General features: G+C 51.7%; 2 protein-coding genes across 3 annotated transcripts in view; both read left to right on the top strand.

Moving 5' to 3' along the window:
• PDPK1 (3-phosphoinositide dependent protein kinase 1) overlaps positions 1 to 10,726 on the top strand; it is a 46,072-nt gene extending 35,346 nt beyond the window's left edge. Inside the window, exons 11-13 of the mRNA XM_014587042.2 lie at positions 4,775 to 4,832; positions 6,779 to 6,931; positions 7,304 to 10,726. Coding sequence (XP_014442528.1) covers positions 4,775 to 4,832; positions 6,779 to 6,931; positions 7,304 to 7,420 — 328 coding nt within the window. The 3' untranslated portion in view covers positions 7,421 to 10,726. The remainder of the gene's footprint in view (positions 1 to 4,774; positions 4,833 to 6,778; positions 6,932 to 7,303) is intronic.
• A 2,510-nt stretch (positions 10,727 to 13,236) lies between these two features.
• Positions 13,237 to 13,627, top strand: part of KCTD5 (potassium channel tetramerization domain containing 5) — an 18,272-nt gene continuing 17,881 nt past the window's right edge. The window contains exon 1 of one of the 2 annotated variants that reach the window (XM_014587043.2): positions 13,237 to 13,527. In XM_014587043.2, coding sequence (XP_014442529.1) covers positions 13,276 to 13,527 — 252 coding nt within the window. In that variant the 5' untranslated portion in view covers positions 13,237 to 13,275. The remainder of the gene's footprint in view (positions 13,528 to 13,627) is intronic. The other variant, XM_006146414.3, reaches the window with a different exon arrangement.

Genomic DNA, 13,627 nt, shown 5'->3' on the forward strand with positions numbered 1-13,627 from the left:
GGCAGGTGGGGGGGGGGGGGGGGCGCACAACAGTGGCCTTGCCAACGTGTTAATCCGACCGAAAGCAGAGTTCAAAAGTCGGGGGGCTCAGACAGATCCTGGGGCCTTGCCGGGTCAGACTCCTCCACTGTTCAAGTCCTGGACCTGGTAGCTTACTTTCTCGCTTTCCCTTCCTCTCCCTCTGTTTGGTTAAATTAAAAAATAATAATCAGTAGAGATAAATAAAAAATAATTTTTAAATGTGCATTTTTAGAGATGATTAAGTTTGTTTTCAGTATTTCTACTGAGCGATTACTCTACCTATCTTTGGTTATACTTGCTATAAATCATTACTTTGAAATCCTGAAGTTTTTCTTGTTCCTACACAGTAAATATCCCTTGTTGACTTGACTTTGAGTCAAACTAAAAAGTGTCTCAAGAAATTAAAAAAAATTTAAACTGTTACTTTAAATTTTAATGACTTTATTCTAAAATAAAACTTATTTTATACACACACACACATACTATAATTTTGTAGAGAGATTTTTTGCTATGGGGCACATGCACTCACCGGAGACACAGAAAGCAAGAAACCACTCCCCTGGAGGATGGCCATGCTGCTATCCCTTCTCTTCTATTCTCCTCTCAGGATTTTGGGCAGCATGAGTTATTTGTTTTTTCTTTTTTGAACTTTTTTTTTTTTTTAAAAAGAATTATCTTATTTAACTCTATTATTTATTTTAATTTGACCAGAGAGGGACAGAGTGAAAAAGAGAAATTGAGGAAATAAGCCGCCAGGTAAGTATGGATTAGAAACTTTAAAAAGGAGAAGACTTGTTTTTTTTTTTTTTTTTTTTTGAGAGGTTTTTTGCTGTAAGGTGCATGCGCATTCCAGAAAGACAGAGACAGAGAGACAAAAAGCGAGAAGTCACCTCCCGGGGGGATGGCCACGCTGTAGTCCCTTCTCCATTCTCCTCTCGGGATCTTTGTCACGCACGCACCCGCTCCTGGTGTGAGTTTAAGCCACCGGATCCAGTACTCAAACCATGGTTGACTACATGGGAGTCCAGCAACATAGCCATTACACTAACTGCTGGTCCCGAGAAGACTTTTTTATATATATAAAAAAGAATTACTAATTTCGGGACTAGAGTTGGCCATGTGAGTCCAGCAACACTTTCTGTCTCTCTCTCTGTGTCTTTCTGGAGAGCGCACATGCCCTATAGCAAAAATCCCGAGTATGTTGTGGCTGGCAGGTGGCATGGTGGTTAAGGCACCATACTTCCACATGACTGGCCACAGTTAAGTCCCAGACCTGGCATCTTGTTTTCTTACATTCTCTCTCTGTCTCTTTTTGGTCAAACTATAATAATAATAATAATAATAATAATAATAAAAATAAACCAGCAGGTGGCATAGTGGTTAGGGCTTTGGAGTTCCATGTTTCTGACTGTGTTTTGAGTCTCAGACCTGGTGACTTAAAACACACACTGGACATGTGTGTGTGTTCATGCCCCAAATCCCAAGAGCAGAATGGAGAAGGGATTGAGTGTGGCCATACCCTCTGAAGGGGTGGTTTCTCACTGTCTCTCTGTCTCTGGTGCGCACATATGCCCTACGTCAAAGATCTCTCAAAAATAAAGAGAAAATAAATAATAAAAGAATACATTACGTTTAAAAGAAACATTTCAAACACATATGGGATGAGCTTTTTAAACGGCAAACATTGTTAGTTACAGTCTATAAGACTAGAAACTTTAAAAACCACTGGAGCTCTTACAGAGAAGTTGTGCTGTCCTGGAGGCTGTAATGCTAGAAGACAAATCCTCTACCACAACCCTGCTTCAGCCTGGGCAGCTCTACTTCCCCATCTACGCTGCGAAGAAACTTGCTGGACCAGCAGTGTGACTGCAGACGTGGAGGCGGGGTTCACCTCTGCGCTGCCCAGCGTGCCTTTGCTGTTCGGGCGGACAAGTCTGCAGAAGGCACTGACTCGTGGCTTTGCCTGTGTTCCTCTGGTGTCACCCCCATTTCTCATTGGAAGGGATGCTCTTTTCCTTACCGAGCGCCAATAGCCAAGGTGTGAAGTGCCCGTCTGACAGCCCCAGCCCGTTCTCGTTTGCACAGATGGGCAAGCTGTGGCAGGCAGGCTGTGGAATCTCCACGCGACCTTAGGCCAAGGCACGCCCCAGTGTCAGTTGGTCACAGCCACTTGCTCACAGAGCCAGTCTCAGCCCTGAGAATCTGACAAAGTGACAGATGTCACCAACACTCTGTGAGGAATGGTGGGTGCATGGAGCACACACGCTGCCTATGCACAGTGACATCGCCTCGAGTGCTAGTGCTTGGGTCACGCTGCCTTTGTGGGAAGCTGACCAGCAAGCTAATTGGTGTTGCATAGACGTGGCTGCCTAGTTGACAGCTCCTGAAAGTGGTTGAACTGAGCCCGTTACTCAAGGGAAGCAGCTGCCAGTGTTCACACCAGTGATAAAATTGAAATCGTCGAGTGAAATTAGGACTTTGGAAAACTTTACCTGTCACTAGGAGCTTGACATCTTCCCAGTATTCAAAAACTTCTGAGGCCATGTGTAGTGATGTTAATGAATCGATTCGTTGATGCTATGGGAAAGGGTTTGTCAACATTCGGGAGGTCTCCATAACTCAGCAAACCAACATTTTCCAGATGACCTCGGTACGGCACTGAAAAATCACTGAGTGGAAGGAGATCCCTTCAGAGGTAGCTTAATGTATTTTAATGTCACACAGAATGAAAAGCTCATCATGAAGGATTTGGGCTCCAAATTGCAACTAACATTTGAGAAGCTGCTGCCATTGAGTTTTGCTATATTATTGAAGGAGAATCCCACACATATCTGAAAAGGCTATGCAGATACCTCTCCCTGGGGCAGGTGGTGGTGCAGAGGTAACAAGACTGCATCTACGTGAGAAAGGTCTTGGTTCATATTCCAGGGCCTCTGAGCACACCATGTGTGCACACACCCTTGATCTGGGCTGGGGAGTGCGTTGCGGCATGAAGACCCGGTGGGGGGAGACTGACATTGAATTAAGAAATAAATTAAAAACAAAGCAGAAAAAAAAAAAAAAAAAAAAAACCTCTCCTTTCCAACTATTTGCCCAAGTGTTTTTTTTTTCTTCCCATTTATGTACTTCAGCTGAAACGAAAGGTCAGAGCAGGATGAGGGCACAGGCTGCTGGAAGGACTGGGCTCTGCCCTGAGACAGAGCGTGTGCAGTCCGACAGGCCCTCCCACCTGCACAGCAGTGCTGCTCTTCTCCTTAATGTGTTTGTTTTGGAAAGGAGGGGGGTTTGTTATTAATACAAATGTTAGTCATAGTCATATGTAATGGATGTGTTGGTTTTGAATGAGTTATTTGGAAGTGTGTGAGTTTTAATTTCCAATAATAGTATATATTGGATACAGTTGAGAGGACCCCAGCTCCTTGGAGTCTCCTATAAAGTTCGGTTGGAAGGGGGCTGAGGCTGAGGGCTGGCAAGTGAGTGATGTTAGAGAATGAGCCAGTAGCCCCCGGCCACTGGGCCCTCCCTGACCCAAGGTGAACCCCATCTGGGAGCTTCTTGGGTGTTGGGAGTACCCCTTGGATCCTCTCTCTGGCCCTTTTGGGGATTAGGGACTGTGCACTTCTCTGGGGGCCTTGGGCTTAGACCCTCGAAGATAGTCTTTTTGGGGTCTAGTTGGGGTAGGATTGGGGAGGGGACAAAAGCTTTGGCTTTGGAATGTGGGCAGAGATCTCACAGGGGCCTCAGCCTCACACGGTGGGGAGATGGCAGTGGTGCCATAGGTGCTGGTGGCTTGGGCTGTGCATCTTCAGGTGGCTCCCGCAGCCTGCTAAAGTCGGGGTACCGGAGTAGCAGTGGGGCTCCTTCCAGAGAATGGGGTGTGAGTTTCTGAAGTCAGAAGTAACGTGGCTCTTTCAGGTACTTGTTCGAGTCTCTCAAAGCAGACGAGTAGCTAGTAGTTGTAGTAAGCCGCTGGTCAGCTGTTTGTACTAAGGGCAGCCACACTGACCAGGCCAGGTGCCTGCTTCCTGGCCCCCGGGAGCTGGGGAGTGCCTGGCTGTGCTCGGATGTTTACCTGGGCATCTCAGGCCCTTATCAGGTACAGAACGTGGTGTTTCTTCAGTGACACCCAGGCAGAGATTCCAGGAAAATCAGAAATGTGGCAGGAATGGTTGACTTCAGTCTCCTACACGCCTCGCGATCGTGTGGTGTGCACACCAAGGAGGCGGCTGAACGCCACGTCTGCCCTTGCGGCTTTCACATCCAAATTGCTACCGTATTTGAGTAAAAGTGTTTCGTTACTCTGGCAGAGACTCCAGGGAAGGCATTCCCTGGTCAGGAACTCCTCGCCCAGCTGACACTTTCAGAGACAAGATTCTCAGTTATGCAGGGCATCCCGCGCACCGAATTGGGCTCCAGCCTGGGAGGCAGTGAGGGGCAGCTCGCAGGCTGGAGCTGAATCCTGGGGCAGCACAGCTTCCTGACAGCTTTGTTCAGATGGAGTGACGTGGTGGCAGCGCTCGGCTCTGTGGCACCTTCTCCCTGGCAGCGTTCCTGGTGTCTGTTACTGGTCCGAATAAGGGGCAAGTCCTGTCCAGCAGTGGATGCTGTGGGTTCAGTCGCATGTGAAGTTTTTTCCTTCCTGTTAGGAGAGCCTGTGTCAGGCAGGCTCCAGGGGGTTTGTCAAAGCAGGGGTTTGGAGTCGCTCTGTCCCCGACCTTCACATGTGTCTCATTCTTGTTCTCTTCTTTTGTAGGCACCAGTTTGTAGAGAATAATTTAATACTGAAGATGGGTCCGGTGGATAAGCGAAAGGTAAGCTGGGTCCCGCTGCCTGTCATGTGGATCTGTCTCCCTCCTGGTTCTGATGCGGGGTCAGGCCTCCTCCAGACCCGCACTGGCCGCGACGTGTCGGACTTAGCAGCCGTGCCTTAGCTCACTTCTGGAGCTCACCTCCAGCTCTAGGAGCTAAGGAAGAGGTCAGCTGTGGGGGAAATAGTTCAGAGCCACATCGTGGGTGGTGAGTGGTCGGCAGAGTATAGCCTGGGTCCCTGCCTTGGGATCCTGGGCTTACCAGCTTCCAGGTTTCTGTCTGGTGAGGAGACCATGTCTGAAGTCCAAGAAGTAGACTATTTCTTTCTTTCTTTTTTTTTTTTATAAAGAATTATTTTATTTAACTTCATTTACTTATTTTTTTAAATTTTGACTGGAAGAGAAAAAGAGAGGGAAAGTGAGAAAGCAGGCCGCCAGGTCTGTGACTTGAACCACAGTCAGCCATGTGGGAGTCCAGCGCCCTTACCTACCACATCACTTGCCGGCCTCGGACGTAGACTGTTTCGCCACAGTGTTTAGCTGTCATTATGTTGTACGGATTAAATAGATGAGTCATGTCAGAAGTACCAGGCCCCACGTGCAGGCACAGGCCCCTCCGAGCACATGCTCTTACCTTGGTCACTGGCCTTGGGACCCCCATGCCCGAGACTCTCGCTCTAGGCTCTGTGCCTTACAGAGGAATGGGGGCCTGACTGCCATGGGGTTTGTCTGGATAAGCTCAGCGGCGGGAACCTGGGTGCTGGCCCAGATAGGGGGTGTCCTAGGTGGGTGGACAGTGGCTGGTGTGGTCTCTGGGCTCAGCTACGAGGGGACAGACCTGCCTCCGTCTGAGGCAGTGGGGCGACTACCGGCTCCCCGCGCCGGGGCACCCAGGGCGTCCAGGGGGTTTGTCAAAGCAGGGGTTTGGAGTCGCTCTGTCCCCGACCTTCACATGTGTCTCATTCTTGTTCTCTTCTTTTGTAGGCACCAGTTTGTAGAGAATAATTTAATACTGAAGATGGGTCCGGTGGATAAGCGAAAGGTAAGCTGGGTCCCGCTGCCTGTCATGTGGATCTGTCTCCCTCCTGGTTCTGATGCGGGGTCAGGCCTCCTCCAGACCCGCACTGGCCGCGACGTGTCGGACTTAGCAGCCGTGCCTTAGCTCACTTCTGGAGCTCACCTCCAGCTCTAGGAGCTAAGGAAGAGGTCAGCTGTGGGGGAAATAGTTCAGAGCCACATCGTGGGTGGTGAGTGGTCGGCAGAGTATAGCCTGGGTCCCTGCCTTGGGATCCTGGGCTTACCAGCTTCCAGGTTTCTGTCTGGTGAGGAGACCATGTCTGAAGTCCAAGAAGTAGACTATTTCTTTCTTTCTTTTTTTTTTTTATAAAGAATTATTTTATTTAACTTCATTTACTTATTTTTTTAAATTTTGACTGGAAGAGAAAAAGAGAGGGAAAGTGAGAAAGCAGGCCGCCAGGTCTGTGACTTGAACCACAGTCAGCCATGTGGGAGTCCAGCGCCCTTACCTACCACATCACTTGCCGGCCTCGGACGTAGACTGTTTCGCCACAGTGTTTAGCTGTCATTATGTTGTACGGATTAAATAGATGAGTCATGTCAGAAGTACCAGGCCCCACGTGCAGGCACAGGCCCCTCCGAGCACATGCTCTTACCTTGGTCACTGGCCTTGGGACCCCCATGCCCGAGACTCTCGCTCTAGGCTCTGTGCCTTACAGAGGAATGGGGGCCTGACTGCCATGGGGTTTGTCTGGATAAGCTCAGCGGCGGGAACCTGGGTGCTGGCCCAGATAGGGGGTGTCCTAGGTGGGTGGACAGTGGCTGGTGTGGTCTCTGGGCTCAGCTACGAGGGGACAGACCTGCCTCCGTCTGAGGCAGTGGGACGACTACCGGCTCGCTGAGCCGGATCAGCAGGTCTGTCTCTGTGCCAGGGTCTGTTTGCTCGCCGACGGCAGCTGTTGCTCACAGAAGGGCCACATTTATATTACGTGGACCCGGTCAACAAAGTCCTGAAAGGTGAAATTCCTTGGTCACAAGAACTCCGACCAGAGGCCAAGAATTTTAAAACATTCTTTGTCCACACGGTGAGTCTGGCCCCAGGGCCCCTCGCACTGATTGGTTGGGAGGCTTTCACGCCGCTGCTGGACGTCTGCTATTTGACCAGGGGCAGCTAGGGCTGGGCAGCCGCGTCCCCATTTCCTACGTCCCAGAGGCTGTACTGTAGCGGCTCAATCCTGAGTTTGGGTGGGAGGCCCCCATTTTTCCCCAAATTGGGGGTGACCTGAGGAAGGTGGGCCATTCACCACATACTTCATCATTGCATGGGTGTGGAGTACCGAAGCCACCATGCTCACACTTCCAGAGGACGTACACTGTGGGCAACCCTCCTTGGGTGGCAGGGATTGGTGGAACCCCCCCCGCCCCCCGGAGGCCATTAAATGGCTCTGCCTTTGCAGCCTAACAGGACATATTACCTAATGGATCCAAGCGGGAACGCTCACAAGTGGTGCCGAAAGATCCAGGAGGTTTGGAGGCAGCGATACCAGAGCCACCCGGACACTGCTGTGCAGTGACGCGGCCTTGGCTGGCTGCCCTTTGCTGCCAGGACACCTGCCCCCATGCGGCTCGGCCGCCACCGGGGCGCTTCCAGACCACCTGCCAGCCATCTCAAGGGACACAGACGGCAGAAACCTTGCAGCTTTTTTATTTAAACAAAAAGAAGAAAAAAGTACCCAGCCACACAGAGAACAAATCCAATAACAGAAAGGAGTTCAGGGTTGCTTTGCCTGCTCTCTGTGCTCTGCAGGGCGCCGCACACTCTGGTCACATGGGACCCAGCCCCGCCCACCGGCCCAGGTCTCACACAGCCCAGAGGACAGACCTGGCACCTGGCACCACCAAGCTTCTCACATCAGTCAGAAGCACATGGCGCCCTCTCCTCTCCACCTACCCCGTGCGCTGGCCTCACTGTGGCCAAGGGGACCGATGTGTCTGGCTCTTCCTCCTCCTCACCGTCACAGAATTCATCACCAGGGCGATTGCGTGGGGGCAGGGCTCTCTGCATTTGTGCCTGAGACCCCTTTCTCCTGTCCCTCCTGATGTCCCTGGAGGTGTGGCCAGGCCCCTTGTGTGTGGCTTTGGGCCAATATCTCTGTGGTCCTCGCTGTCTGGCAGGCAGACTCCACATGGTGGCGTGTGGACAGAGAGTGGTGGTGGCACATGGTTCAGGCCCTCAAAGGGCTTGCCCCCGCCACTCCCCACTGAGCAGTGTGGGCGGGGCTGAAGGCCCAGCATGCCCGGAGGGGTGCCATTGCGTGAGCCTGCTGAGCACCTGCCGGGTCACGAGTATAGCGTACTGTTGGAGCCCCGGGCAGTCAGGAGGTGCCGCGGCTGCTAACCTCCATGGGAGGAGTGTGGAGTGAGGCCTGGGCCTTTCTCGAGAGTCTTTACAGGTGAAACGTGCAGACCTCCCAGACGGTGAAGTGGGGTCTGAGAGAGACCATGTCTGCACGTGCCCACGTCGCACACGCCCCGTTTGTGTCTTGTTCGTGCACATTTCTCACAGCTCTGAGTCTCCCCATCTCTGCCTGGGTCAGCTACAGGCGGCCACATGGCTGGGTCATCTGGTCCCATAAAGGGTGGACTTCCTCTGGAGAAGGTGTTGCTCACCATCACACTCAGCCTTGCCTGGGCTGCTGTCCTCTGCTTGGATGGTTACGAGACCAGGCCTCAGCTGTCCCTCCCCCTTGCCCAGGTTACCCCTGGAGGTCAGCCCTCAGTCTGGCCCACAGCAGACCACTCAGACACGCTTCTCACTCGCACAACATGGCCATTTGATAGACTTTCACTATGGCTCCCCAAAAGGCCCCCACAGAACAAATTCCCCCAGCCCTCCCTGCACCCCCACCTTCTTTCTCAAATGGCCTGTCACAGTGGATACCAGGTCGCGTCCACATTGAGAACTGCTGTGACAGCAGTGTCCCTTGTTGAATTGGGGGGTTAGTGCAGATGTGGGGCCTTCTGTGCAGGGCTCCATGGGAGCAGAGGTGCTCCCCAAGTATGGCCAGCGTGTCTGCCTCGCCCCTCTCCACTGAGTGCTTTGCGGGGTTGGGGGCAGTGAGTGCGCATGCGGGTTGAGCCGTGTCAGTCCTCAGGGAGCAGGACGATTGGGCTGAGCACACAGCCCTGGCCTGTGACTTGGGCCAGGCCTCACCTCTCCTAGCTTTTAGAAAGCCTTGCCTGTGAGCAGGTGAGCCGCGCCTGGCCGTTTCTCTAGGAATGTCTGTTCAGGCCTACTCCCCCCATTGTTTCTCACCCTTCTCAGAATGCCCTGCATCTGCGTGCAAGAGTGGTTTCAACTTCTGAGCACACGCAGATGCGGGAAGGACATCTTTCCTGGGCGACTGGCTACAGGGAACGGACAGGCTTGGCTTTAACCAGAGCACTTAGCAGGGCTGCTTGGGGAGGTGTCCCGTTGAGTCCTCCCCTTTGGATAGCGCCACTACCTCCTGGGCTTCAGCGACAATCTCCACCCTAACCTGTGGGACTGCAGAGTGAGGAGTTCAGAGCTGTGCCCGCAGCTGCCAGCTGAAACAGCGCCCTCCCAAACTCGTGACAGCCTGGCCTTTCTTGCAGGCCACTGCTCTCCTGGCTTTGTTCCTTGCTTTTCAAGGCCCGAGCATCTTCTCTTCCTACCCTGCACTGACATCAACCTGAGTTTTACCCACCCCTTCCTTATAGAGCCACCACGTGCTGCAGGTGCCTTATGTTCTAAGATGGGGACATGGTGCCAGTCTCTGTGCAGAGATGACCGTGCCTGGAAACCCCAAGCCAGGAACACGATGCCCTGTGGTTTACGACGTCCTGCCGAGAACACGCAGGGCCAAGTGCAGATGTTGAGAGCACGGCCTGTGTGATCTCAGCACAGAAAGGAGGCTGGGTCACAGCTCCCTGCATTTTGCCTGCCCTGGAGCTGCAGAAGCAGGTGTAGAAGTTTGCTTCCCACCCTCTCCTATGGCTCCAGCCAGGCCACGGGTGGTCCTCGGTGAGGCATGAGGCCTCTCCTCCCTGGGCCCAGCCCCCACAGTGCAGCCACCATTGCACCCAGGGCTTGCTGGGTGCCTATCCACATGCTTGCTTGGAGAAGGGTGGCTCATGTCCCCTTACTGAAGCAGGTAGGAGCTTCCCCTGTCCAGCCCTCCCGGGCTGCTGTGAGCCACACCTAAAGGGATTGTGGAGACAACCCCATGACACAGACCCCAGAGCACTGGTGGCTCTGTACTTATCTTTGGGGGGGGGGAATCAAGTGTAGGCTCACCACCCGGAAGACCACTGTGAACATTTGGGTCTGCATCCTGTTTCCTGCCCACTCCCACATTTGTTTGCATTTTTTTTTTTCTATTTTTTGAGAGAGTTTTGCTATAAGGGTGTGTGCACTCCCCAGAGAAAGACAGGGAGACAGAATGCAAGAAATCTCCCCCTGGGGGGATGGCCAAGCTGCGATCTCTTTCCTAGTCTCTTCTCGGGAGTTCGGGCACACATGCCCAGTGTAAGTTTGAAGCTGCCGGGTCTGGGACTCAACCACCGTCGCCTGTGTGGAGTTCAGCGACGTAACCACCACGCCATCTGCTGGCCCCTTGTTGGCATTTTTTAATGGAGACACACCTTTGCATCCAGCTTATCTCACTCGCTATTTTATCTTAAGCATTTCCCATGTCATGAGCAAGTCTTTAAAAACATCATTTTTAATGAATGTAGAGTTTAATGGTTGTAAATTTTATCCTAATTTATCTGGCCATTTCTCTATTATAAAACATTTAGATGGTTTCTCACTATTTAAATAATGCTGTGATGAATATAAATTTTTGATTTTTGATTGATTTCTGCTCCCTTCCCCCTCAGCTGCCTAGAAATGATATTTTTGGGTCAAAGAGTTGGTTTATTGTAAAGTGGTATTACTTTTCCTTCTCTCTCTCTCTCTCTCTCTTTTTGGAGAGAGATTTTTGCTATAGGGCATGTGCACTCACCAGAGAGACCAAGAGAGACAGGAAGTGAGAAATCAGCCCCCAGGGAGGATGGTCACGCCGAAATTCCCTTTCCTTTATTCTCTCGGGATCTTGGGCATGCACGCACATGTGCCCAGCATGAAGTTTAAGCCACTGGGTCCAGGACTCGAACCGTAGTCAACTGTGGGAGTACAGAGACACAACCATTTCACCATCTTCTGGTTCCTCCCTTCCTCTCTTGGTCAGATGCATGGAAGAGGCTGAATTCCAGTGAACAGAGCCTCCTTGGCCATGTACTACAGATTCTGAACAAAAGTTTCTCATCAGTTGTGTGTTTGAAAGAATATTTAAATAAGAACACCCTTGATTAGAATGGTAAAATGTCATTACTGACAGATTTTTCCAAGAGCCAGTTATCTGTAGCGAGAACCTGGTTGTGCTTGCATGTGAGTTCTCTTCCATCCCGCCTGCTATGGCTTTCAAGTGCTCAGCGACATTTTCAGAATCTTGTACTTTGTGTCCACAATGGTACTGAATTTGCATCTGCACAGTCAGCAGAGAAGTGTTGAACTGACCTTGCCACATGCTTAGGGGGTGATTCGTAATTAAGTTTATAGACTCAGAAAGTACATCGGACCATTTTGATTAGTAGCAGAGCAAGTCTACTTGAAAAAGAACCCATATAGGTGATTGGGCTTTACAGATATGCATTCCTATCCCCCTCATCCTCAGTCAGAATGCCTTGCTGTCAGGAGGGCACAGCAGGCAGGCTTTCACCACAGTAGACCGTAGCTGCCTGGCTGGTGTTAACTGCAGGCCGTGTCTTCCCCACAGCCTGCCCATTGGATTGCAGGTTGCCTAGTCTTCTAGTCCAGACCACCCAAATCTGATTGCACTAGTAACTTCTCTACTTTAGGTGGGGTCTCGGGACCGAGGGGGAAACGTGCATGAACAGTTTTCCTGGGCACCATACTCAGTGCCACTTTCCTGTACCAGAGATGAGGGCTGGGCCATCAGAATTGGATCTCCTGCCTTCTGAAGCTCCCAGTCCCTTCGCCTGGCTGCTCCTTAGACCCAGGTACTCGCTGCTCAGACTTCGAGGTGGCAGCTGTTGAATGCAGTGGGGTGCTAGATCCCTGCACGTTTCCACCTTGTTTCTTTTAAAACGACATGAACCGATGGTGGTGACTCAAGTGGGTGTGGCTTTTAGCTGCCTGACAAATGCTGCTGAATCAGAGCTGGAGTCACTCCCAGAGCTTCCGAAGGGTGGTACCCTACCCCAAGATCACAGGGTTTTAAGTCAGGCTGCCTGTGGAGAGCCGGTCTGGGAGCAGTTTTATTGGAGGTAGCCAGGTGGGCAACTGGAGGGGCAGACATGCATACCTGGATTTTCCCATAATCCATTTCTTCAATATGAAGAAACAATCAAACTATGTACAGAGAACTTCTGTACAAAAGGCAAATCTTTTTCTTAGCGGTGCAACCCACCCTAAACCAACAGTCTGGCTGAGTGAACAGGGGTCATTTTGCTGATGAAAGCATCTAATTACAAGTTTGAACGCTGGCAAAATTCAGTTGTTACAGTATTTAGAGCTGCTGTAGCTGTTCCTTAGCAACATAAAGTAGGGCGAGTCAGTAGTCTGTGAGCTGTCTTTCAGGTTGGTGGCAGTCAGAACATGTAACCCTCTACCTGGTCTGTAGTTGTAACTGTGATGTACAGGCAAAGCAAAAATTAAACACAAAACTTAGAAAGCAATGCAATGATGTTAGGATATACACTTTTGTATTTTTATTCTTATATAAGATTATTTGCTGACTATTGTTGGCCTCTAGTTCAGTCTGTGTTATTTAAATTCTAATATATGAATTATTTGGATTGAGTTCATGTTCGGGGCCACGTTGTTGTATGTATTGATGTACAGCCTTGAATGTGAATAATTATTGTAAACTATATTTTACAACCTTTTTTCTGGCTTTATTATATAAATTTTCTATTGGTCAATGATTTAATCATATCATAATTTAATGAATCTGTTTATTCTTTTTTTTTTTCAAATGTTTGTGCTTTAGATGTAGTTACCGGATGATGAATTTTCCTCGTATGCTCAATAGTCTTGTAATAAAAAGCATGTAGAGTGTAGACGTTCGCTGGCGTGCTTTTCCTTCTACCAGGACTTGGGTCATGGGGACCGAGGCCGGGCTCCGCTCTGCGCGCCTGCGCACGTGCCAGGACCACGCGGCGACCCGCTCCGGCCGGAAGGGAGCACGGCCGGCCGCTTTTCCGGACCGGAACTTCCGTCTGCCGCGTAACGCCGGAGCAGGCGCTTTACGAAGGCGGACCTGAGGGCGGGCCAGCTCGGAGGACAGTATTAAAGGCCGGACGCTTCCGGCGGAGGCGCGCGGCGGCGGGGCTTGCTGGGATCATGGCGGAGAATCACTGCGAGCTGCTGCCGCCGGCCCCGGGCGGCCTCGGGGCGGGGCTGGGGGGCGGCCTATGCCGTCGCTGCAGCGCGGGCCTCGGTGCCCTGGCCCAGCGCCCCGGCAGCGTGTCCAAGTGGGTTCGGCTCAACGTCGGCGGTACCTACTTCCTCACCACCCGGCAGACGCTGTGCCGGGACCCGAAATCCTTCCTGTACCGTCTGTGCCAGGCCGATCCCGACCTGGACTCGGACAAGGTGAGGGCCGCGAGTCCAGCCGCGAGGGTCCGGGCGCCCGGGGCGCGGCCCGCCTCCCAGCTCCAGCTCCAGCTCCGCGCGGAGGGCCCTCGGCGGGGGG

Source organism: Tupaia chinensis, unplaced genomic scaffold (genome assembly GCF_000334495.1).
Source record: "Tupaia chinensis unplaced genomic scaffold, TupChi_1.0 Scaffold000178_1, whole genome shotgun sequence".
Taxonomy (NCBI): domain Eukaryota; kingdom Metazoa; phylum Chordata; class Mammalia; order Scandentia; family Tupaiidae; genus Tupaia; species Tupaia belangeri.